The following is a 26,507-nucleotide window of genomic DNA, read 5'->3' on the forward strand; positions in this document are numbered from 1 at the left end:
CCTTGGCAGTTAACAACGACATTTGAGTTGGTGGCAAAAGGAAGTGTAAGGAGGAGGCTTTGAAAGTATGGAAACATCAAGTAAGATTTCAAAGAACCCTCTTTCTGGTTTAGGACTTGATTGTATTTTGGGTAATGAGTTGATGCAATTGCATATTTTTGGTTGTGAAACAGTTATACGTGGTGCAATTATTAACTTGAGTATGTGCAATTGCATGAGATTATTCATTTGTGTTTTTTTAAGAGAAAGTATGTTAGCACATAGAGTATAAGGTAATTTCAGTTTGAAATTATGTTTCTCAGTCATGAAGGGGTTTGATAAGATGGACAGGGGTGTAGAGACATCAAATGGTGGTTGTATTGATTCAGGGTATCTGGGTGGTTGTGAAAGGTCGAGTCATAGGGCACCGACAATAGAGAGTGGGCATATGTCGGTCGAACATATGGTTAGTCAAAGTAGTGATGATAATGATGTTGACATGATTGCACCGAGGAAAGAAGATGTTATGGGGAAAGAGTTTAAAACGATAGAATTAGCGGAAGAATATTATATGAGTTATGCAAAGGGCATTGGATTTAGCGTGAGAAAAGACAAATTGGTGCAAAATGCGGAAGGGAAAATATGTAGGAGACGGTGGTGTTGTTCTAAAGAAGGTTTGAGAAATGAGAAGTTTAATGATCGATCAGATAGGATTCGACCACCAAAGCCAATTACAAGAGAGAATTGTTCTGCCCATTTTTGGGTGGGTTATGAGAAGAAACGTGATGTTTACGTAGTTACGAATTTTGAACCACATCACAATCATCAACTAGTTACTCCACTTGAATCACCATATCTCCGATGTAACCGTGTTGTTCGAAATTCTGATTTAGCACAAGCAGTGGGAATGCGAAGAGCATTGTTTAGAACATGTCAAACATATGAGTATATGGTCGACCAATGTGGCGGGTATTTAAATGTTGGTTTTCAAATAAAGGATCTGTACAATAAGTTGGATGCATCACGCAGGGAAATTTTGCTCGACGGTGACACAAAAGCCGCACTCTCTTACTTGAAAGCGAAAGGAGCAATGGATCCAGAATTCTTTTGTAAGTTCAGTGTTGACGAGGAAAATAGGCTTGGTAATTTGTTTTGGAGGGACTCCACTTCACTTTTGGATTACATTGCCTATGGCGACGTCCTCATATTTGATAGCACGTACAAAACAAATGTTTATGACAAGCCCCTAGTGTTGTTTGTCGGTTCGAACAACTACCGTTCTACTGTAATGTTTGGTTGCGCATTATTGCAGGACGAGACATTTGAAACTTACAAGTGGTTATTGGAAACATTCATGGCATCCATGAAAGATAAGAAGCCAATATCAATATTGACGGATGGCGATGAGGCAATGCGTAAAGCTATTGATGATGTGTTTCCCATGTCTAACCATCGGTTGTGCTCATGGCATGTGTCAAGGAATGCACAGAATAACTTGAAGGATGATGAATTGCTAAGAAATTTTCAGGCATGTATTTGGGAACCATTTGCATTGGACGAGTTTAAGAAAAAATGGGAGGTTCTGAGGGAAAGAGCGAGTACTCCGAAACAAAAAGAATGGCTGGAAATGATGTATGCAAAAAGTGACTCATGGGCTGAATCATGTTTGAGAGGAAAGTTTTTCGGTGGTATGTGCACCACTCAACGCGTGGAGTCTATGAACAAGTATGTGAAAGATTACTTGAGGAAAGGTGTGAAGTTGTTTGAATGTATTCCAGCAATTGATAGGGCTATGTTACGTCTTAGGAATACCACAGCGAAGGATGGTTTCAACGCAAAGTACTCAACACCAGTCCTTAAAACCACATTGACAAAACTCGAGCAACAAGCTTCTTTGATTTACACGCATAGGTGCTTTGTATTGGTTCGTCATGAGATTGAATCTTGTTCAGCACTCATCCATGATAATGTGATACATAATTTTGGAGGTCGTGTATACGTATTGTCAAAATATGGTAAACCGCATAATAAATGGACTTGTGTTTATCACGGTGGGGAAAAGATGCGGATAGAGTGTGGATGCCGGAAATATGAAAGAGAAGGGATCCCATGTTGCCACCTGCTTTATGTAATGAAGTGCGAGCACCTTACAGAAATTCCTCCAGCACTCATAATGAAGAGATGGACAAAGAGTGCCCAAACTGATACATGTATGGAATTTATCAGCAAAGGCGAAGACACTACCAACGAAGTTGTAGAAATGGCGAGGTATGGAAGTTTAAGTGCTATGTCAAACAAAGTATGTTTTTATGCATCGAAGAGTGCAAATGGTTATGCCATGTTGACGAATGAGTTTAGTAGATGGGAGGGAATTTGTGAAGGCTTACGGCAAAAGGAAGAAGAGACAAGTCTAAAATTGGGTAGTGCTGAGCAATGTCCTTCAAATATTGTGAAAGATCCAAATATCGTTAGGACAAAAGGCACTCAAGCAAGGCAGGGTGGAACGCGCAAGCGTCGACAATGTCATTGCTCTCAAAGAAACTTGCATCCAAGTAGAAATGCAGGTGTGAATATCCCATCAGGTAGTGAAAGCTATCAGAATAGTTCTGATAAAGGGCCGTCCCCGGACATTAGCTACAGTTATCCTAGTCAAACGGTTTCTCAATGCAGAAGCAACAATGTGGTTGATTTGTCTGGTTCTGATAGTTTTTCTACTGCAGACCCAACCGGTTCTACCCCTAACAGTGACGATGGTTTCTCATTCGACAATGGTGAACCTAATTCCCTATGTACTGGTTCAACCCAAAACAATTGTAGTTTTGGAACTTGGTTTACATGTAACAATTAACATGAAATGTAGATTTAGTGATAGACAAGATGCTTTCATATGATTGATATCTTATTGTTTTATGTAAGTATTGTTGAGAAATGGTTTTATGACTTGTAGAGGGTGCTTGGATGGAAGTTTTATGTAGGAGGCGGTGATCCAAACCACATTGCCTAAGGGTAAGGGGCAATTATTTGAACATATTAGAATCAATAAAGACTAATTCTCTGAAAATACTTGGTATTACAAATTTGTTGGCCTGAAAGTGCGTATTACATTCCAAAATATAGCCAATTTCGTAAACGATAATTGGTTAATCCTAATTTCTTTGCTATATACATTCATTAGCTTCGCGTTTACAGTTTGAATAGTTTTGCCCAAAGCAGGTCAGCATTAGCATTAGAAACATGCAATTGCATGACGGTGATGCAATGCAAGGGTGGCTGTGCCCAAACCCCTAATAAGGAAAAATGGATCATATTTTTTTGTACATGCAAATTTCACCTAATTTTTGAATTTTAAATTAAAGGGCGAAATGAACTGAAATACAGAGCATGGGAAACGGTAAGGGGCAATAAGCCGAACATATTATATTACAAAAACGACCAATTATAAAAATTATGTAGTAATGGACATTGTCATGTAGCACAAATGATTTTCCAAAAGATCCCGAATTTCGTAAAACACAATGTGATTAACTCTAATATTGAATAATAAACATACGGTCATAATAAAGTATTTGCTTGGTTTTCTTTGTCTTTGCGCTATACATTAATTAGGTTTGCATTTTTTAGGTATGTTTAGTTTGCACACAGCCGGTTTGAATTTGCATGTCACACATGCAATTGCATGACGTTGATGCAATGCAAGGGTGGCTGTGCGCAAACCCCTAATCAGGAAAAATGAATCATATTTTTTTGTACATGCATAATGAGACCTATTTTTTTGAACTATAAATCGAAGTACAGAGCATGAAATGGTAAGGGGCAATAAGCCGAACATATTATATTACAAAAACGACCAATTATCGAAATTACGTAGTAATTGACATTGTGATGTAGCACAAATTATTATCCAAAAGATCCCGAATTTCATAAAACACAATGTCATTAACTCTAATATTGAATAATAAACATACGGTCATAATAAAGTATTTGCTTGGTTTTCTTTGTCTTTGCGCTATACATTAATTAGGTTTGCGTTTTTAAGGTATGTTTAGTTTGCACACAGCGGATTTGTGCGGATTTGCATTTGCATTTCACACATGCAATTTCATGACGGTGATGCAATGCAAGGGTGGCTGTGCACAAACCCCTAATCAGGAAAAATGGATCATATGTTTTTGTACATGCATAATTAGACCTATTTTTTAAACTATAAATCGAAGTACAGAGCATGAGAAACGGTAAGGGCCAATAAGCCGAACATATTATATTACAAAAACAATAAATTATCGAAATTACGTAGTAATGGACATTCTAATGTAGCACAAATGATTTTCCAAAAGATCCCGAATTTCGTAAAACACAACGTGATTAACCATAATATTGAATAATACACATATGGTCATAATAAAGTATTTGCTTTGTTGTCTTTGTCTTTGCGCTATACATTAATTAGGTTTGCGATTTTAAGGTATGTTTAGTTTGCACACAACGGGTTTGTATTTGCATTTCACACATGCAATTGCATGACGGTGATGCAATGCAAGGGTGGCTGTGCGCAAACCCCTAATCAGGAAAAATGGATCATATTTTTTTGTACATGCACAATTAGACCTATTTTTTGAACTATAAATCGAAGTACAGAGCATGAGAAATGGTAAGGGCCAATAAGCCGAACATATTATATTACAAAAACAATAAATTTTCAAAATTATGTAGTAATGGACATTGTCTTGTAGCACAAATGATTTTCCAAAAGATCCCGAATTCCGTAAAACACAATGTGATTAACCCTAATAGTGAATAATACACATAGGGTCATAAATTTTTCAAATTGCGGTTAGGGGATTTAAGTAGTTAAAGATTAATTTCATCTATTTCATTCTGTCAAAGATTTTCTTCAAAATGGTAGTATTTTTGTTCAAAAATTTTTAAGATGTCTTAAGCTATCTTTAGTTTGCACACAGCCGGTCGACATTTGCATTGTAAACATGCAATTGCACGACGTTTATGCAATGCGAGAGTGACTGTGCGCAAACTCCTGAAAAGGAAAAATGGATCTTTTTTTTGTTTCTTTCACTGGCATAAGTAGACCTGTTTTTTGTACTATCAAACGAAAGGTGCAAAACGAACCGAAATATAAAGCATCAGAAATGGTAAGGGCTAATAAACTGAATATATTACATTACAAAACCATCATCACTGATCCGGAAAATTGAATCGTATCCATAATTTACTTGGTTTTCTTTCTCTTTGGGGTACGTGAATGAAGACTTTTCTCAACTTTGCGTTTTTGGTCTGTGGAGTGTTGTTCTGCATCCGGATTACCCTTAGCTACGGCCCCGTCCTCATCGGCTTCCTCATCCTCATCCCCAACCTCGTCCTCATCGGCTTCCTCATCCTCATCCCCAACCTCTGTCTCTTTGATCCAAGCATCGTCTTCATCTTCCTCTTCATCTTCCTCTTCCTCATCTTCTTCATGCTCTTCTGGTATCACAATTTTTGTCTTTCCTTTTCTACCTATGTCGTCATGATTAAATTTTGTGCGAAACTCCTACATACAGGGAAACATTGACATATATAAATAATCAATTTTGTTCAATTTTGTGATGATGGTTTGCATTGCAGAATGTAACATATTATTTCAAATTGCAAAATTGAACATCTTATAAAGCAAACTTTACAATGGAGGTAACAAACTTACATGTTCTACATCATCATTTAAGATGTGTTCACCAATACCCGAACTTGCAGTGGTTGTTCCCGAGGTGTTCTTCAATATCTCCTATTACAATATAACATCGTTCATGTTCAATACCATGGTCTGTTATTTCAATATAACATCTGTGATGGTTGTTAATTTTATGAAATCAGTATGAAATGAAGCTTAACTGACTCACAATCTCTTGCCGTAGGCGCCTGATCTCTATGCTTGCTTCCAATGAAGTTGAAAATAGTACGACATTCAACCCAGCATTCAGCTGCAAAATCTCGGTTGCAGCTTCAGCAGTTACCTACATTCAGGCACATGCAATTACACCAATCACCACATGAAGCCATCATGTATGAATATATTATGCAATGGAAGCTACTTACATGTGTCACACCAGCAGGTAATGGTAGATCAAGACTATCTTGCCCACGGGGTATCCGCACAAGTTTACTTCCATTTTCAGCTGCCCAGCATGGTATTCGCACTGACCATGGCTGAGGAGAGATGTTTCCTACCCTTATATTGGCCCCTACGAGATTTCGATATTCTCCTTCCTGTGGAATTTAGGTATCATTTTAGATTGTTGAAAAATGATATGAATTTCATGCAGCAAGTGTAAGTACATAACACGTGTTCAGTGTATAACGTACCGCTTCAAGTAAGTCCTCATAGTGGCGGTACCTTATATACTCATCTCTGTAGTGGGCATAGTTGGGTGAATTTGCAAGCCATTCTGAAGCGGGGTACCCATTCAGTGCTTCCCTGACTTCTGACTCATCAGTCAGCTTATAATCAGAAAGCATTGTCCTCGGTGGAATATTGGGTACTTGAGGTTCTGTGGTGCCTAAACTTTGCATAGCGACTCGCTCTCCTAAAAACCAGGCTGAACCAGCTGGTCCCTCAAGTAGGATTCGTTTACGGGTTGCCGGCACGCTCTTTTTGACGGCTTCCGGCATGTCGGATTCATTGGTCCCCCATGGGTTCCAATTAACCTGCAACACAAATTGGTTACCTTTGTGTATCATACATTTGAAGCTAAATAAAATTTCAGTTGAAGGGTCAAGGTTTATACCTGATCATTTGTTAGATGTCGCATCATCACCCTAAAATGTTCCAAGTGATGTTGCAAGTCCCGCTTTGATTTTACACCAACCCACCTCAATGTTCGGGGCCACGTGTTCACTGTTCTACTGGGCCTTGATAAAGCAAACGGCTTTAGATACTCGCAAGCCCATACCTACACAAAACAAGTTTAAAAATCAGTAATTTAAGCAAAAAAGTATGTTGCACTTTGCGGATATTCAATTCGATTACACTAACCTCCCATGCCCTCCAATACCCGCCCATGCTTGATGACCTGCCCCTAGAACAAGAATCCAGTGATCTATACAAGCAAGCCAAAGCCGCACCGCCCCAGTCATATTTACCAATGTCTGAGACAATTTCTAGACAAGGGGCGTAGTGCATACTCACGTATTGGCTCTTGTCATTTAGGAATGAGGAGCCAATCAAGCACAGTATAAATGCCCTTGCAATTTGGTCTGCTTCTTTATCATCTTTCGGATTCTTCTTCCAGTACGGAGTGCAAAGGCTTTCATACGGCACTCTCCTTTCCCCTGCCAGTAGGTCTGCAATTGGTTTCCCAAACAATTTCACCACCTTATTCTTATTTTTGTAAATGTCCAAGTCGTACGTTAATCGCTTCCCACCAACACGCAATCCTGTGATTGCTGCGAAGTCCATGGGGGTCATTGTCATCTCTCCAACTTCATCGAAGTGGAATGTGTGGGTAGTGTCCCACCATCTCTCAGCTAAGGCCACAAGTAATGGCCTATCCCCTTTCTTTCCATGGCCCAATATTGACAAAAAGGGCAAAAATCCAGATTCTTTCACCTTTGCTTTCACCGTGTCGTGCATTGCTTTGTTATACCATGTAGCACATATGTCGTTGTTTCCACACCCTCTGATTTTTTTTAAAGTCAGCTACATAAAACACAACGGGTTTAGTAATCTTCATTTCATTGTGACCCACTTAAAAAAAATTACTCCAATGTGTGAAATGTCAAATGTAAACTTAAATAATAATACCTTGAAGGAGATATGTTCCTCCAAATCGAAGTGAAGCAAGGGTGAACAAGGATTGCGGTCTCTTGGTATGAACACACGTACCCCGAACACCCCAGTACCCATAGGACCCGATATTCGTTTTGCTGGCGTCCGTTTTTTCGAGCTTGAGGAAGCCGCTGAAGAGTTACCTTTCGTACCCTTTGCAAGTGTGGTCTTCGGGCGCCGGGAACCTTCATAAGATGCTCCAACCTCAGTGCACTTGTTATTCGTCCTCATTGTTGATTCGAATATCCTTCATTATTGAATTCAAACGTCAAACAATGAAACAGATTATCTCTACCTCAACATCAAACAATACAGTAACTCTGTTGACCAAAGAAAAAAAATACAATAACATGACATAATCTGAACATACATTCAAAAACATTTCATAAGCTTCCATACTCATTGCATTGCTTTTTCTATGTTGTTTACAAACAAAAAATCATTCCTTCCCAGCCCAGTAGGCATTGCCTCACATGTGCATTGTTAACTGAAGGCTTCATTTCAATTAGGAATCTCTTATGCAGGTAAGAACGAATAATTGGTGGATTAACTTCAATAATGCAGTTCTTTTGTTTATATCAGAAACTAAAGTATGCATTAGGTCGTCACTGGTTGTATTTAATAATAGAACAAACAGGGAGTAGATTGCACTAGAAGGATGCAGACAAAATAATAGAAAAACACATAAACACACACACATTGCTCCAACAAAACCCATAAGCATCAATACCAGACCAAACAATATCAACAAGTGCCAAACAATATCAACAAGTAATATAGTACATAAAAATTCACACAGAATTTCCATATGCAGTCTCCACATTGTACTTTTGATGACAGTCTCCCTTCATAATTTATAAAGTAGTAGTTAAGAAAGCAAGGCCAACCAGTCGAAGCTATTGATCTTGCTCTAAATTATCACCTATCTCCTATAAAATCATCTTTTTAGTGTAAAACGCAATGAAACTAAAAAACAGAATTCTGCAGAACATCAAAACACAAGTAAGATAGAAAAGGATCAAAGCGCACCATTAATAGGACAGCATCCAGTATTGGTCTTCCTACCCAAAGATTTTGATAACTAAAGAGTCATTTGGATGATAAAGTTTCGTAACTAATAGATAACGGCAAAACATACACATGGTAGGCTCATACCAACAATGCATTGAATATGAATTGTAGCAGACTAAATATCAAATATTCTACATTCCTAAAACCTTGAGGGAAAAGATAGACCAAAATTTCAAAACGCAAGGAAGACCCAAATGATTTCAGAATAAGCAAGCGCGTGCACACACCCAACCCACAAAAACAGAATTCTTTAAACCTAACCTATAAATATCCTCAAGATTAAATTATATTATGTAAAAGATGTATCCAGTAGCAGTAGCATAAGAGGGCAAAAATCAGTAAGAGAAATCATATCAAAGCACGTGATACGTTAAAATTTGCTTCATCCAAAACCATCATCACATTTCAAAGATAAGACTTACCGGATTGGACTAAAGCCCCAACTTCAATCAACAGCTTCTCAGCGCCACCTTACTCTTCTTTGTCTATGAACAGCTAACAATTCAAGTAATAGCAAATTTGAACTTTCGCAGACCGTACGCTTATCTGAAAAAATAAAGGCAAACCCAAATCGAATCAAAAGCTACCGATAAGATATTTTACCAAAACAAAACTACCAAAATATGTAAATGCTGCCAATTTAATGTTAAATCCTCTGAGTAAATGAAAAAAACTAAAAGCAGACCGAACCCACTCTAGGAATGAGTTCAATCGGTTGGATTCAATCCCATATAAGCAGACCCACAAAGGGATTTCAAGGTAAATACGAAAGTACAAAAAGAATCCGACAACAGAAAAACCAAACTATTCTTTACCTGGTAAATAGAGACAAGAATGAAACCTTCACATTCAGAAAGCTATAAACGGGGGGCGAGAGTGTGTTGGTTCGAGGAATTGACTGCACAAATCCAGCTTGAGAGACTTCCTTGTACTGAAAAATATTTTGCCAAAACAAAACAACCCAACAAGCGAAACGCTACCAGCTCCAAGTTTAGGTTTCAATATCAAGAAGGAGAGGAGGAACCCCAAACAGCGCGCAAGAGTGAGAAAGGGATGCTGTTCCAATTTCAGATTTTTAAATGTTTCTGTTTGTGAAATTGTTTGTGGGCTAGAAGAAGGCGGCATTTTTCTGAAATTGGGGTGTTGGGTTTGTGCTTGGGCTATAGATTGAAAAGAGGAATTAGGGTTGGGCTTTAGGAGTACAAATGAAGTCGGTTTGAGTTTTTAATTGGATTGGGCTTCACGGGTAAAATTGAATTGGGTTTGGGCTTTACGGTTAACATTAAATTGGGCTGGGCTTTAGGGTTAAAATGATATTGGGTTGGGCTTTATGGTTAAAATTGAACTGGGTTGGGTTTTATGGTTAAAATTGAATTGCGTTTGGGCTTTAGGGTTACTATTTAATTGGGTTTGGGCTTTAGGGTTAAAATTATATTGGGTTCGGCTTTATCGTTAAAATTTAATTTGGTTGGGCTTTAAGGTTAAAATGATATTGGGTTTGGGCTTTGTGATTCAAATTCAAGGGTTTACGGTTTACGGTTTAGGGCTTACAATTTACGGTTAAAATTGAATTGGGTTTGGGCTATATGATTCAAATTCAAGTGTTTAGGGTTTAGGGTTTGTGGTTTATGCTTAAAAGTTAAAATTGAAATGGGTTGGACTTTACGGTTAAAATTGAATTCGGTTTGGGCTGTAGGGTTAAAATTCAAGGGTTTAGGCTTTAGGGTTTAGAATTTACGGTTACAATTTAGGGTTGGGCTTTATGGTTAACATTGAATTGGGTTTGGGCTTTAGGGTTCAAAGTATGGTTTATGTTTAAAATTATATTGGATTCAGGTTATACACTGTTCGTAAGCTTAGGTTTTAATAATTTTAACTGTTTCAAGTAGTATGTAATTGTTATATATGCTTCACTTTAAAAGTAGCGATACATTTACAAATAGTTACAATTTCGAATGTGCCTTAATTAGGAAAAATATGTTTTTGAATTATTTTTGCTTTAAAAACACTCTCGGAAATGTGTTTTACAACAAAAAAGAAGGTTATTTGAGGGAAGTATTTGTTGTAATTTTCAAATGTGGAGATAAATAATTTTTGAAGGAGTTTATTCCGAATGGACAATTTTACCTCCTAAATGTTTCTTTAAAACAACCTCTCATGTCCAACCAAATTTAGAGCATATGTACACACTCTAACTTATCTATCTTCACCAAAATCATGGGGAAAAAAAAATTATGATGTGAAGAAAGGGTTTATGGGTGATGTACCCAGTAAAGTGAAAATCACTACATGGGATTTGTTTACTGATGCGAACAAAGGCAGTAAACAAGCCTCTGCAAATGAACCTGCATAAAATAATATGCAATTGCAGTAATCAGATGCAGTTCAGAGGTACCTGTGCGCAATTCAAAAATTCGTAAAACGGGTGGTTATAATTTTCACTACGAACTTACAAACATAAAATTGAACAGCCCAAACAGTAATGTACATAGCACAATACTGAAAACGCTAACATAACATGTTATTTTTGGATCACACTTCCAAATTGCAAACATGAAAAATTTAAACTAAAACATTACACTCTAATCCCTGAACTTGTAGTTTTCATCATCCGAGTCATCCGTGGACTCCCATTTTTCAACTTCCTCCCAATGCGTAATGAGCTTGTCAGTGTAGCAATCGCTGCACCATTCCGTCTTTTGAGGGGTGCACTTGCAAACAAGAGGAGATAGTGGCTTTGGAGGCGAGGGAGTCGGAGACCGGTAAACTTGAACATTATTCGAATTTATAGAAAAAAGATCCTTGCAAAGTCCACATGGACGCAAATCATGCGGAACATGGTTACAGAAGTTAGTCGTAACATGAACTTTGGGATCATTTGGATCCCAACCTTGCTGTTTTGGGTTGTTGACAACGTGAGGTTGGTTTGAAGAGGAAGCCATGCATTTGTAATGGATAGAGTCAAAGAGGCAGTCACTCAAATGCCCTTTTATAATAGAATGGAGGGTTTCAAATGTTAACGCAAGGGTTATCCGGAAAAATTAACCTAGCCAACTAACTTTTTTAAACTAACAGAGTATTTGTTCAGACGAACGCAATACGTGCGTTCCTGGAGAAAAGTTACCCCTTCGCGGAAAACATGTCCCAACCACCTTACTTTTTCAAGGAAACAGAATACTTTTTCACACGAACGCAACAGGTGCGTTCGTTGAGGAAACTTTTATGTTCGCCGAAAAAATAGATCCAACCAACTTACTTTTTCAAACAAACGGGATGTTTGTTCTAGCGAACGCAAGGGTTGCGTTCGTTCAATAAAGTTACCCGTTCCCCTAAAAATAGGCCCAACCAACTTACTTTTTCAAACAAACGGTGAGTTTGTTCAAACGAACGCAAGGGTTTGCTTTCGTTCAGAAAGACTCGACGTTCCGCCGAAAAAGAAAGCCAACATAGTTACTTTTTTAAACCAACAGGGTATTTGTTCAGACGAACGCAATACGTGTGTTCCTGGAGAAAAGTTACCCGTTCGCCAAAAACATGCCCCAACAACCCTACTTTTTCAAGGAAACTGAAAACTTTTTCACACGAACGCAACAGGTGCGTTTGTTAAGGAAAGTTTTATGTTTGCCGAAAAAACATATCCAACCAACTTACTTTTTCAAACAAACGGGATGTTTGTTCTAGCGAACGCAAGGGTTGCGTTCGTTCAGTAAAGTTACCCGTTCCCCTAAAAATGGGCCCAACCAACTTACTTTTTCAAACAAACGGGAAGTTTGTTCAAATGAACGCAAGGGTTTACTTTCGTTCAAAAATACTCGACGTTCCGCCGAAAAAGAAGGCTAACATAGTTACTTTTTTAAACCAACAGGGTATTTGTTCAGACGAAGGCAATACGTGCGTTCCAAGAGAAAAGTTACCCGTTCGCCGAAAACATACCCCAACCACCTTACTTTTTCAAGAAAACGCAATACTTTTTCACACGAACGCAACACGTGCGTTCGTTGAGGAAAGTTTTTTGTTCGTTGAAACAATATATCCAACCAACTTACTTTTTCAAACAAACGAGGTGTTTGTTCTAGCGAACGCAAGGGTTGCGTTCGTTCCGTAAAGTTACCCAATCCCTTAAAAATGGGCCCAACCAACTTACTTTTTCAAACAAACGGGGAGTTTGTTCAAATGAACGCAAAGGTTTGCTTTCGTTCAGAAATACTCGACGTTCCGCCGAAAAAGAAGGCCAACATAGTAACTTTTTTAAACCAACATGGTATTTGTTCACACGAACGCAATACGTGCGTTTCTGGAGAAAAGTTACCCGTTCACCGAAAACATGCCCCAACCACCTTACTTTTTCAAGCAAACGGATTACTTTTTCACACGAACGTAACAGGTGCATTCGTGGAGGAAAGTTTTATGTTCGCCAAAAAAATAAATCCAACCAACTTTCTTTTTCAAACGGAGTGCTTGTTCTAGCGAACGTAAGCGTTGCGTTCGTTTAGTAAAGTGGCCCGTTCCCCCAAAAATGGGCCCAACCAACTTACTTTTTCAAACGAACGGGATAGTTGTTCACACGAACGCAATACGTGCGTTTCTTGAGAAACGTTACTCGTTTGTCGAAAAACAGTTCTTAATGACCAGACTTTTTCAAACAAACGGGGTATTTTTTTCATACGAACGCAACCGGTGCGTTCGTTGAGGAAAGTGTCCTGTTAAGGGCTAATAAATACCCAACCCACTTAGTTTTTCAAACAAACGGGGTGTTTGTTCAAGTAAACACAAGGATTACGTTGGTTCAGTAAAGTAACCTGTTCCCCACACATAAGGCCCCCAGCAACAGACTTTTTGAAACAAACAGGGTGTGTCTTCAACCGAACAGAAGGAGTTGTGTTTGTTCAGAAAAATGCCACGTTCCCCCGAAAAATAACCCAAGAAACTAACTTTTGCAAACGAACGTGATTTTTGTTCACACAAACGCAAGGGTTTCGATTATTGAGGAAAGTGGCATGTTCATCAGAAAAATGGGTCCAACCAAATGACTATTTCTAATCAACCTGGTGTTTGTTCAAGTGAACGTAAAAGTTGCGTTCGTTCAGTAAAGTTTACCATTTTCCAGAAAGATGGGCCCAACCAACTTATTGTTTCAAACAAACAGGGTATGTGTTCAACCGAACGCAAGTAGGTGCGTTTGTTTAGAAAAATTTGACGTTCTCACGAAAAAGGAACCCCAATCCAAACTACCAAGTACCAAATACCAGGTACCAACTACAGACGAAGGATTATTTAAGGAGTTACTTCCTATACATTTCAACTCAAAAACTTCCACCTCATTTACTAATAACATTACTCATACAGAACCTGAGAGAGAAAAAAGAAAACCCAAACAATGTCACATTCAATGGTTGGTAGCTCAAGAGGCTCCTCCACGCCTAACAAGAAGAGGGTGGGTGATGATGATGGTGTTGATTCTTCGAATTATGTCTGCCAACTAGTGAAACGAGCCCATCCTGTCACAAAGCCTCCCACCGAGGCTAGTAACAACATCTTTCATGAAGGAGATTCAATCACCAAATACGAAATTTACAATGGCAGGATTGAGATCGGCTTGAGATGTTTAGGAAATACGCTCAGCTTGTTGATGCTGGTTCAACTAAGTGGGACAAAATCGAGGTATACGAAGCAATTGCTATTTTGGAGAAGCGAGCTCCGTGAAGCATCGGTATTTTATGATTTGCATTGTGTTGTTTGTCATAATTTCGGATGTAATTTCAGATGTTATAATTTCAACCGTAATATCGGGTGTTAAATGTTATAATCAGTATGGTAGAATAGTTTGAGGGTTTAGTTTTGTAACAAAAAAACCTATAAATATGGTTAGGACACCTTTATTATGAATGAACTAGGAACTCCTGTTTCGTAAATGAAGTCTGGGCCCCAGCTATGCTATAATGTTCCCATTGCGACAACAAAAAAACTCATGTGTGCAATGTATTACACGAAGTAGATAATATGCAATTGGCCGTCATGTAATGCAATTGTACATGATATAATGCAAAAACAAAGTCCCTGTATGCAAAACGGGATAAGTACATGCAATTGCACTACCTTAACCATCAACCCTACGTGCATGCAGTTACACTAAATGTAATTACATTTCAGTGTTTGGGGCTTTCCGGTCATGAAATATTTCGATGTTGTGAAGAAAACCAAAAAGCATTTGTAAGCAAACAATGGAATTCAATTACATGATGTGCAACAGTCGTACATGCAATTGCACTTGCTATATTATAAAAGAACCCCGACTGTGCGCAAATAGGGATATATACATGCAATTACACCTAATCTCTAAACTGTAATCCCTTATGGCCTACTGTCAAACTTTCTACTTTGCCTGGGAGCGTGTCATTGGCTTCCTTGCGATGGGATGATGAGGGATGGATGGACCATGTCCGGCCAACTTGTCAAGTTCTTCGTCGACAACTCTTCGAGCGGACTCCCTTACTTCCTTTAGACGCGTGTTTTTTGGGTTCTTTAGCAACGATAGTGCAACGCGAACCCGCTCACTTGCATGTTGAAACTGCAAATAAAAAACAACCCGTCAAAGAAATGATTAACAAAAATATCTGACATGGAAGACAAAAGTATGAAACGATATATATGCTGACTCACTTTATTTGAACCGTGTGATGTGCATTCAATGTCTTCTAGCCAATTCATAACGAAGATACCACAATCGCATTCATTTAGTTGTCTGCGGGCCTTGTCAGTTCGCACAATGTTGAATTTTGCAAACTGCCATCCTTTTTCAAAATATTTGACAATCTCATCATTGTAAATGTAGTCCAAAACTTTCATCTACAACACAATCAATTCAAATCAATTCTTAGTCAGGATGTTAGGAGAATAAAAATACAAATCAAAATTAGGTAAATTAAACTTACATTTCGTTCCGCTAATTGATAACGAGATGCGTTGAATTTAACACTGGGGAGGCTATCCCATAGTTCAACCTTTTTATCACCCATAAGCACCACTAGCAAATACCAATGACTCCCGATTCGATCCAAAATGGGAATGAAAATCTAGGAGCACAATGACTTGCTTAGAACAACATGCGTATACAAAAGTGCACTAAAAATATTGTAAAAAAGGACTTAAATTGATACCTTCTCCCACTTCTTAAGGCCTACGGTGAACCGTTTTGAGATTTCCCTTCTAAGTTTGACACCCAATTGAAAAAGTTTACCATCACTTGTATTATTGACTTGCTCCCATCACTTGTATTATTGACTTGCTCCTACATTCACATATAGTGTAAGCGTAAATTCATTTACTAAATCACAAACTATAATAGTTTGAAAAATATGAATGCTTACCGACATATATGTGTGGAAGTACCAATTCCCTGACCCATTTTCTTGTAGATAATAGACTTGCGCGTTCAGTACTCTATCATTAATCCACATTTCGGGCCTCAGGCACATGAACTCATCTCTCGTGACATGATGTTCGTTTTCTATTTCAATTATAACTTCCTCACTAAAACGAAAGAAGAAAGCAATTGTTATAATTAAATTCACGTACGCGACAACATATAAGGAATATGGGTTAATTTCATAATTCAACATTTGTATGTAAGTAGTTACCTTGAAAAGTTGTTAGACCTAAAAATATAACTAAATAACTCAAAATCGGAGTCTTGTAAGTCCTCGGGTTTTAATTTGAAATGCACAATTTTAATCTTAGACGCCGTCTTTTGCACAGCCTTTCCTTTTGCATTTGACGGGTCAACCCATGGCTTTCTACAATGAAGCCCTGGACGCCTTTCAGCCGTTCGACGTGTTTGAATTCGACTTTGATCACCACGGGCCAATTTTGTGAACTCCCTCTTTTCCACGCCAATTTTCAACTGTGGAAAAGGGAATCCAAATATTACATTTTGAAAAGAAAATTTTTTTAAGTATTTTACAATTATGTAAATAAATGCGTACTTAATAAATGTAAAAGATAACAACAAACTCGATCTTGAAACTCCTAATCGCTCATCATACCTCAGGTTCACTGAAAGTCTGTCCATCCGGTAATGGCGTCCAAGGATTGTTTACATCAACTGGACCTTTCTCCTTTAATTTCATAGATTCTTCACCCTTCTTCTTGACAACATTCTCACCACCTTCATCGCGTATTTTCGGTGGCTCGTCCTCCTTTGTTTGATTTACATCTTCATGTCTTGCCTCTTTCATAAAGGACCTCACTTGACTCATTACTTTGTCAGTGAGTTCCAACACTGAGCGCTGGACCTTTGCCTGTATTATTTGGCCCAAAGCAAGTCCTTCAATTGATCGCTTCACCTCTGCCTGTATTACTGGAGCCAAACTGATAGAAACTTCTTGAACAATTCTTTCAACGTTTACTCCAGACACTTCATTCGTTCGACGGTGCTGTGAAACAACCCGAACAGTAGGATTATCAAACCCACCTTGCTTGATAACCCATTTAATCATTTTCCACACTGAGTTATTGTCCCAAGACACAATGGGATCCAAAGGCTTATCAACATATACTCCACCATGGACAATTGAATCGAAATAGAATAGTTACAGAAAAAGCAATGACCCATTTACATATGCAACTTTCTTTGCTTTGAACGACCTAACACCTTCACATAAGAAGTTGAATCCATGGTCGGCCCAGTTCTTGGTCTCTATCTTCCCTGGGATCGTCAAGAAAGTTAAATATTTCCCAGTCACTGATGGTGTAGATGTAGGGCAAAGTACAGTGCCAAGTGCGAACATCACAAATCGAACTTTAAAGTCCTTATTCGCATTTTCGCACTTTTCCAATTGTTCAGCTAAACCCTTTACTAATACTCTCTTGCCATTTCCACCGAAACTCTTCACTAACTGTTTCACCTTTGAATCTTCTACCGGCCTGTCGAGTTGAACATCTCGCCGATGTTCTTAAGACCCATAACACGCCCAAACTCAACGGCATTTATTCCAATCACATTGCCGTGCAGTTCTATAGAAGACATATCAGGATTGAACTTTTGAATCAAAAAATAGCATAATTGGCGGTGTAAACGAGTGCAGGACAAAGATGACACATTACCGAACCCAATAGCATTAATTGCTAACCGCTTCTCATTTGACAATTTTTCCACCGTACGATGGAATCGGTCCGGGCTGCATCTAGTTATAAAACCCATCTCATTGACTAAGTCGTTTACTTGCTCGCTTGAACCTTCTAAGGCAGAACCATATGTTGCCCTCTCTGTAGGGTTCAATTTCCTCCACTTATTAGCAATCTCTTCTTGTACCTGAAATAAAAAAATTTCATTAACATGCCCTTCTTAATAAAATAATTAATAAACTGACCCAAATCATTGTCATCTCTCACCTTACGGTCCAACTTTGCATTGGCCACTTTCCCCATTTCATCTCGTTCTTTTTTCCTGTAAATCATTTATTTTTAATAAAAAAACCATTATAATATTAAGCAACCACATTTCCAATTTTTAGATGTACGTGTAACTTACATGAAATTAAAAAATGCATCTCGGCCAACTCTTGTTTGTTGCACAGTACTCTCGGCCTTGCGCTTTCCTTTCGTTGATCCCCTTTTTTGAGCTTCCATAACTTGCACAAATCAAGTACAAAACACTATGATGCAATTCTCTCTAACGCCGAGAATTTGAATACTAATCCAAAGCCTAATACACCGTAAACCCCGTAAACACCACAACATCACATTGCTTAATTAAAAAAATACGGGGACCTGGATTTGCACACAGTTGCTTAGTAATTGCATATACTGATATGCAATTACGACACTACTTGCAAGTGCATTAGCCCTCGATTATAACATTGTACAGATAATGCACACAACCCACTAATGCATTTCTATATTGGGCCGAGATTCTTACTCATTTCAAATCCCAATCCAAATCTTAACCAACCTAACATTACACTTTCGGAACACTTTACTCCCCATAAAAAAAATTCAAAAACACAGTCAAACCTACCTACCTACCACGAAATCACCTCACTTGCATAATTTCAAAACAAAACTATATACTGTAATTGCATTCAGTGACTTGAATTTGCATACAGGCGATTAGTAATTGCATATAAAGATATGCAATTGCATGAACATAACAACCATGAATGTGAGATACCCACATCACCTCACGACACTTTCAGACTAAGAAACCCACTTCATCTCATGAATGTGAGAAACCTACTTCCCCTGTTGCCCCAATTCATCACAACAGAATTTCAATTAACAATAACATAAAACATAGTGTTAACTTACCTTCAGAAGGAACTAATACCAAATGCTCGATTGCAGATGAGAGGAGTGCCAACAACCCACCAACGACTGGAAAAACTGAATTCCAATTCCTATTATCAACCCAAAATGCTAACCCAAAAAATTTTCCCAAAATCCAAACCCTAGAATAGGGGGGTTTTTACAATGATGACAAAGAAGAGAGAAAGATTGCAGAGACAAGGAAGAAACTTTCTACAGAAGAGGAGTTGAAGAAGATGACTTTGAAGACCCTGAAGATTATCAGTTTGAAGTTGAACCAGACCACTTTGAGGAAGAAGGACGTCGACTGAGTGTGCATGTGAAATCGTTTACCTGTTGAGCTTAGGAGCAGCGCGTGAAGTCATTTACCTGTTCACCAGGTCAGCAGGTTTCCTTTATTTTTTAAAAACAGGCACATGATCGGCTGTACCGATACAGCTGAGGCACCACAGAAATACTTCCAATGATAGGTCTCAATTCCCTGGTTTCCCTCAAAGATCAACGGTATAAAATAAAATAAAAATCACTCAAATAGCAAATCGTCATAGAATGGAAAGGTTTTGGAGAAGGGCCCATGTAATGAATGGGAATATCGAAAAGTTGGAAGAAGTATTTTTTTGCCCACATGAGAATCCAAACTTCATAACATTGTCACAATTAGGGTTGGTCACGAGTTCAGTCTGCTTTACTTCCAAAACCGAACCAAATTAACTATCGAAAACCAAATCAAAGAAAATAATTAATTTGGTTTGGTTTTGATTTAATCCAATCGGTTCTATTTGGTTTGAGTTATCCCATCATCACTCGAAGCCCAAAAATAAAAATTCAACTCTCTTACACTAATCCATCAATGAATTTAAAGAGAAACAAAAAAAAAAAAAAAAATAGTGGATGATAGTGTTGAAGGCGTGAATGACCTATAAGACCGTGAGGGAGATAAGGGAGGTTGAGACCATGAGGGAGATAAAGGAGGTTGAGAGATGAGAATGCTAGAATTTTGTTATTAAATTCATTAAAAAAAAATAGTTATATATATGGGTTGATATCATATGATCGGTCCATTTCGATTCTTATGCAGTAAAAATTGAGAATCAAACCAATTCAAGCCAAAATTGACTTTTTCAATTTTTTTTCTTTCAACCCGATTCGGTTCACATTATCACTTTAAATACCAATTCCTAGTTAGAATCCATGTTATATTTTTAAGGGAGACTTTGGAAAAACCCAAAGGAGAGAGAAAATTTTTAAAAGAAGCAAAAATGGACAAAATTACCCTTATTTATTTTTTAATTTCCTAAGAAATCCTTTACATTTGCATGTATTTGGTTTGAAAGTTGAGAGGTTATTCTGTCTTTTTTGAAAAAGCTTTGGCTTTTTCCAAAAATGAAAGTTTTTTTATGGGTAAAACCTAAATTTACTTATTTTTAAAAGAAGTTGACTCCATTGCTTCTCTCATGTAGTAGTTATAAAAAAATTGAACATTTTTGCTCACTACTTTAACTTAAGAGGTGTACCATCATCGTCCTTTTTAACACGTGACACATATTTATAGGCATAACAAAGAGTTCACTATGATTCTGTACATGAATATGTGTCAAATGTTAAAAAAGATAATAAAGGTATACCTTAAATTAAAGTGACAAACAAAAATATTTGCATAATATAAAAGTATATGGCTGACTGTTTTTCCAATGTGCCGCCATCCCTTGGAATGTGAGAATGAGTTGTAATGACATAGAACAAGTAAACTTAAAATTAAAACTATCTACACCTCTATCAATATCCTCTCATTTTATTTTGTCATCTTCAATTGAAAACTAAAAGGCTCACTACTAATCTAATCAAGCACTGATATTGTTAGTAACTTATTAACCATTTAGGTTCATGGCATTAGGTGAGACGAGGTCTGAGGTCTAATGGAGATCTAACGTGGAAATCAAAATATCTCATTTACACTAGCAATGAACTACCTATTTTAATTTGTAGATTGCGGATATGATATTATGCCCACGAGTGCAATAAAAGTAGGGGTGGGCACTCAAACCGGCGAACCGGAAATCCGAACCGAACCGCACCGAACCGAACCGAAAAAAAATCGAGTTGACTAAAAAGTCAAAAACCGGTCAAAAACCGAACCGGATCGGTTTGGACCGGTTCCGGATCCGGTTCCATGTCTTCAAAAACCGAACCGGGCCGAACCGAACCGGTGAAACTAAAAAAATATATAATTTCAATATATATTTATATTTAATGCTATATTTTTAATTTCACTAAAAAAACTTAATATTTATCCAAGTTCAATGTCAAAATATCTCTCTTTTCTCACTTTAATATTTATTTTTTATATGAAATTGAATAATTTGTTAATTTTCAAGTAAAAAAAATAATATTTCAGTTGAGAATTGTATTAAAAAATAATTTTTATAATCCGGTTCAAAACCGAACCGGAACCGGAACCGGACCGAAACCGGTTCAAACCGAACCGGACAGTTTTTAAAATTTTTTTTATTAAAACCGAACCGAACCAAACCGGATGAATAGTACCGGATCGGTTCTAATTTGAGGCAAAAACCGGTCCAAACCGAACCGTGCCCACCCCTAAATAAAAGTAACTACCAAATAAGTTTTCAGTTAATCTAGACATTAGATTCTCTCGACCCAAAAAAAAAAAGAAAAAAGAAAGATTTGGAATTTCGCAAGAGCTTGAGTTGGCGACCACAATCACCATCGGCACAGATTCTGATTGAGGGTTGAAGTCCTTGTCAGAAAGCCTGGACAGTTACTTTGGCCGAGAACTAGCTACTTATTCACATTTTCTTTTCCATAGAGGCTGTTTGTTATATCAGATTAACCAAGAAACCACCATGATTCATTTTCGATTTGAATTCCATTCAACCATGACATATAAAATCATATTTAGTAATTAAATTATGCGAATATAATGCAAATCTGAGTTTTAATTAAATTAATGATCCAAATCATATGCAATTAATTAATTAATGAAGGCCCATCTCATGCTCGCGAACGGCTCATGACAAAGTTAGCTAAGTTGGGCTGTCAAATTGGGTTGTCGGCTGTTCGATGGTATTTGGGAGGTCACCAAACTACAAAGTCATTTTGGATATCATTTGCTCATTATATTATTATTATTAATTCATAGAATCATTTCATGTATAAAATCCACACTAAACCACAAGCTTACCTTTTCCCTAAATACGTCATCAATTCATCATATCAAACACATTGGTCCTGTCTAGTTCCTCTCTCTCTCTCTCTCTCTCTCTCTCTCTCTCTCTCCTCTTCATTTTTCGGTGTTCTATAAAATCCCATAATGACACAATCTCTCTCTCCTCTTCATTTTTCGGTGTTCTATAAAATCCCATAATGACACAATCTCAGTTTACTTTTTAGATAATTAAAATCCCATAATGACACAATCTCTTAACCATTAAGTACGTGGAATATTATCTAAATTTATAATTTAAATTGATATTTTTATTATCATCATGACTTGTATCGAGTTACCAACACCAACAAGAACAACATAACATGACAAGTGAATATTACCATATGAGCCAAAGTTTGAAGTTCATTTTAAATTACCATTTTTACCCTTTGTCTGTCTTCAAATTATTTTGGTGGGTGGTTCTGGCTGTCCACAATAGGCTCAGCAGGAAGAATCTCTTTTTTTCTCGGATCAAATCACGTTTTCTCTCCCACTTCAAATAATTGCCATTTGTTTTTCTTGGTAAATGGAAAAAAATAAAATAATGCCATTCAAATTTTTAACAAAAAGCAAGCAAGCGACCGCATAACCATAAACACCCACTCCTCTCTTTCATTCACCTGGCAAATATTTGTTGAGAGGACCAATGCCCACAACCATACCTTTCCACTCCCTCTTTCATTTCACTTCCTCCCACTCTAATCCAACGACCTTTGTTTAATTCAAAGACCCATTTATATACCCCATCTCTCTCTCTCTCTCTCACACGCACACCTTCATTGGAAAATTCTCTCCCACCCTGCAAGCAAAGCAGCTTTCACTTTTATTTTTGTTCTCTTCTCTTTCCTTTGGGTCTCTTTCTGTCTTTGCTTCTCTCTCTGGCTTCTGGGTTTGTGTGCTTTTTACTCATTGAGATCTGCATCAAAATGGGTTACTCCCAAGGCACTTCCACTGACTCTATAGAGCCCCCCAATGCTCCTCTATACGCTTCCTCCTCTGTAGTAGCTACAGATCACTACTGTGACTATAATGAGCTTAGAATCAAAACCATTGTGAAGAAGATGCTTCGGGAGCTTGGTCTGGCCTGTTTTCTTCCACCTCGCCAGAGGAGGAGCAACCAGAGCCCAATTGACGACGACGACGACGACAACAATGGAAACAACAAAAAGAACATAAATTTAGAGCACAACAAGGCATGGTTGCTAGCAGAGTCAGGTGGGTGTGGAGCAGAGTTGGCAAATGCTGACCCACACTCAGTTCATTCCTCTTTCAGGTTCAGCTTCTGCTCTCAAGTTGAGCTTGAGTCCTTGAACATGAGCTCTTCGGCCGCTGCAACTGTTTTGATGGTGAATTTGGACAATGGGTTGTGTGAGTCTAAAGCTAAAGAATTGAAATGGAGGAGATTTGAATCATTAGAGAGGAGCATATCCCCAATGGCTCACACTTTGGTCAGATTCAGCTATGGTGAAGTTCTTGCTGCTACTCGTAATTTCTCAAAAGGTAATTAATTTGGTTTGTTTTGTTTGAATCAAATTTTGGTCTTTTATATGAAATTGTAATGGATTTTGTTGTTTTGGGTAGGCAGAGTTTTAGGGAGAGGAGCTCTGAGCTGTGTCTTTAGGGGTAGAGTTGGGATTTTGAGGACTGCTGTGGCAATTAAGCGATTGGACAAGGAAGATAAGGAGTCTTCCAAGGCATTTTGTAGAGAGTTGATGATTTCTAGCTCTCTTCAAAACCCAAATGTAACACCTCTTGTGGGGTTTTGCATAGATCCAGAGGAGGGCTTGTTCTTGGTTTATAAGTATGTCTCTGGGGGAAGTTTAGAGCGGCATTTACATGGTGAGTTCTCTTGGTCTTTTGAATGGAAGAATTTGATTTGAATTTGGTGAATTTGAATGATTTTTGACATAACCCATTTGCAGAGAAAAAGAGGGGAGTGAAGGGCTCTGCAACACTTCCTTGGTCTGTAAGGCATAAGGTTGCAATTGGAATTTCTGAGGCAATTGCATATTTACATAACGGAACCGAAAGATGTATTGTTCACCGTGATATCAAACCCTCAAACATTCTCCTGTCTTCCAATAAAACAGCCAAGGTAAAAGGAGAATTTTCTTATTGAGTTCATTCTTGTTTGAATGTAAAGTTTGAAATAGGTTTCATAGCTCACTCTATATACCATACAAGTCATTTTGATTGATTGAATGTATTTTGTTGATACTGTTTGCAGTTATGTGATTTCGGATTAGCCACATGGACTTCTGCACCTTCCATCCCTTTCCTTTGCAAAACTGTCAAAGGAACATTTGGGTATGATCTTGAGGAAACTTAACTAGAAAGAAATACTTTTTCCTGTGCTTGTTCCATAAAGATGACTTTTATTTTACATTGCTCAAATTAAAATTATTTGTGCAGTTACTTGGCTCCTGAGTATTTCCAGCATGGGAAAATATCCGATAAAACCGATGTTTATGCTTTTGGGGTGGTCTTGCTGGAATTGATAACTGGAAGGAAGCCAATTGAAGCAAGAAGGTCACAAGGAGAGGAAAACTTGGTTCTATGGGTAGGTGTATCTTACTACCTTCTTATCTTGCCTTTACTTTTTTGACTATGTGAATGTGAATTGATGGGCCCCTGATTGCTTCCCATGCTGGTCATAGTTTCTGTTAATAGTTTATTCTTAATTATAGCCAAAATGCTCCAAAGTTTTTATCTATTCAATCGATGTACTTACTCCATTGACTGATAGACACGTTTCTTAGCAAGGGTGTTAACACCAACCAAATCACTTTCTGAAAGCGGGATTTTCTGAATCATCAATCTTTCTGTATGCTGTTTCCATGGAAGTATTCAAAACTTGTCTTTTTTCTCCAATTGGGATCAATGTAAACAGATGAAAAGTGTACGTGGTGTATATGACTGGATGATAATTGTATGCTATAACTGGGTAGTTGGTGTTAATTTATTGACAAGAATCAAAATACTCAATTACAAATGTATCATTTCCATGTTTTCATCAGGCAAAACCACTCTTGCATAAGGGGAAGGGCGCTATTGAGGAGTTGCTTGATCCACGGCTAAAATGCACTTTGAGAAATTCAAATCAAATAACACGGATGATTGAAGCTGCAGCTGCCTGCATAACTAGTGAAGAATCTCGTAGGCCAAGCATTTGCGAGATAATGGCAATACTTAAAGGTGAACAAGAACCTTTCTTCTCCAAGAGGAAGAAGTCCGGTTTTCTGGGAAATGGATTGGTTATTGATTGTTATTCTCAATTACAGCAAACAAATAGTGAGATGAAGAGTCACCTAGCTCTGGCTATGCTAGGGGTTTCTGAATTTGAAGAAGATGATCACCTGTACTGTCGTTGAAACGCGATACATAAACTATCTGGATTTTTCAACACTAATATTTATTGTTGCTTGTTTGAAGTTTGAACAGAGTGCTAGAAGTGAGAACTGGAAATAGTGTTGAATTTGTAGATATGAATAGCCGAATAGGAGTCGGATGAACAAGTGCTAGGAGTCGGATGAACAAGTGCCTGTACATATCTTCGGTTTACCTCTCCCTATTCAGCTATTCTAATAGGGAAAAGTGTAATAGAAATTTTTATTTAAGTTTAAAAGTTCTTGTTCCATTGAACCCTATGAAACTTCTTCTTTTCTTATTCAGCTATTCCATTGAAGCCTATGAATTTTAATTTATCATGATTCTTGAATGGGGAAGGACAAAACTTGCAGCTCACGTTTGCTTTTGGCCGGTTGGCGAATGTAACAAAACTTACCCAATTCAACTAACGACATTATATCAAATAAAATAATAGTAACAAAGAGAATGTGTGTGTATATATGTAACCTGAATCCAATTGGGGCCACATACCAACTACTTCAATATACTGGTGGTTGACTTGTACGTTTATTTGTGACCTGTAGGTTTTATAGGTCACCGATAATATGTATCTATTTGATGAGATAAATAAATTTGAAAAAAAAAAAAAGCAAGATTTCAATTGGTAAGGGTACACAGACCCCCATCTTTCTTGGTCTTTGTTCTGCAGGCGGATGGGCTTCCCTGCCCTCCTAGTTCCTAGTTCGGGTGGGTTAGAGGCTGACG

General features: G+C 37.8%; 3 protein-coding genes across 4 annotated transcripts; 2 read left to right on the forward strand and 1 right to left on the reverse strand.

Annotated features, from left to right (window-relative positions):
• On the forward strand, positions 305–2,827 carry LOC18782050 (protein FAR1-RELATED SEQUENCE 5). Its single transcript, XM_020560034.1, has one exon. The coding sequence runs from the start codon at positions 305–307 to the stop codon at positions 2,825–2,827; it is 2,523 nt and encodes an 840-aa protein (XP_020415623.1).
• LOC18784477 lies at positions 5,056–9,813 on the reverse strand. 2 transcript variants are annotated; one of them, XM_020560493.1, is made up of 10 exons: positions 9,682–9,813; positions 9,289–9,412; positions 7,772–8,042; positions 7,004–7,666; positions 6,756–6,920; positions 6,334–6,675; positions 6,067–6,237; positions 5,871–5,984; positions 5,675–5,755; positions 5,056–5,524 (listed from the first exon to the last, which is right to left on the reverse strand). In XM_020560493.1, the coding sequence occupies exons 3-10, from the start codon at positions 8,024–8,026 to the stop codon at positions 5,204–5,206; spliced, it is 2,112 nt and encodes a 703-aa protein (XP_020416082.1). In that variant the 5' UTR covers positions 8,027–8,042; positions 9,289–9,412; positions 9,682–9,813; the 3' UTR covers positions 5,056–5,203. The 2 variants fall into 2 exon arrangements, with proteins under 2 accessions (XP_020416082.1, XP_020416083.1); XM_020560494.1 differs by lacking the exons at positions 9,289–9,412; positions 9,682–9,813 and having other exon boundaries at positions 7,772–8,139.
• Positions 22,874–26,084, forward strand: LOC18784406 (probable serine/threonine-protein kinase PBL7). The gene is made up of 6 exons (XM_007215776.2): positions 22,874–23,894; positions 23,976–24,233; positions 24,317–24,489; positions 24,622–24,701; positions 24,807–24,954; positions 25,412–26,084. Exons 1-6 carry the CDS (start codon positions 23,321–23,323, stop codon positions 25,763–25,765), a joined length of 1,587 nt encoding a protein of 528 aa, XP_007215838.1. The 5' UTR covers positions 22,874–23,320; the 3' UTR covers positions 25,766–26,084.

The sequence above is a fragment of the Prunus persica genome, chromosome G3 (genome assembly GCF_000346465.2).
Source record: "Prunus persica cultivar Lovell chromosome G3, Prunus_persica_NCBIv2, whole genome shotgun sequence".
Taxonomy (NCBI): Eukaryota; Viridiplantae; Streptophyta; class Magnoliopsida; order Rosales; family Rosaceae; genus Prunus; species Prunus persica.

Bases quoted from the DNA above. Each gene is read 5' to 3' on its own strand.
- LOC18784406 (XM_007215776.2), top strand. From the start codon at position 23,321: ATGGGTTACTCCCAAGGCACTTCCACTGACTCTATAGAGCCCCCCAAT. The intron at 23,895-23,975 runs GTAATTAATTTG...TGTTTTGGGTAG, and splicing joins TACTCGTAATTTCTCAAAAG to GCAGAGTTTTAGGGAGAGGA. The intron at 24,490-24,621 runs GTAAAAGGAGAA...TACTGTTTGCAG, and splicing joins CTTCCAATAAAACAGCCAAG to TTATGTGATTTCGGATTAGC.
- LOC18784477 (XM_020560493.1), bottom strand. From the start codon at position 8,026: ATGAGGACGAATAACAAGTGCACTGAGGTTGGAGCATCTTATGAAGGT. The intron at 6,676-6,755 runs GTATAAACCTTG...TTTGTGTTGCAG, and splicing joins GACATCTAACAAATGATCAG to GTTAATTGGAACCCATGGGG. The intron at 5,985-6,066 runs GTAAGTAGCTTC...GCCTGAATGTAG, and splicing joins TACCTGCTGGTGTGACACAT to GTAACTGCTGAAGCTGCAAC.
- LOC18782050 (XM_020560034.1), top strand. From the start codon at position 305: ATGAAGGGGTTTGATAAGATGGACAGGGGTGTAGAGACATCAAATGGT.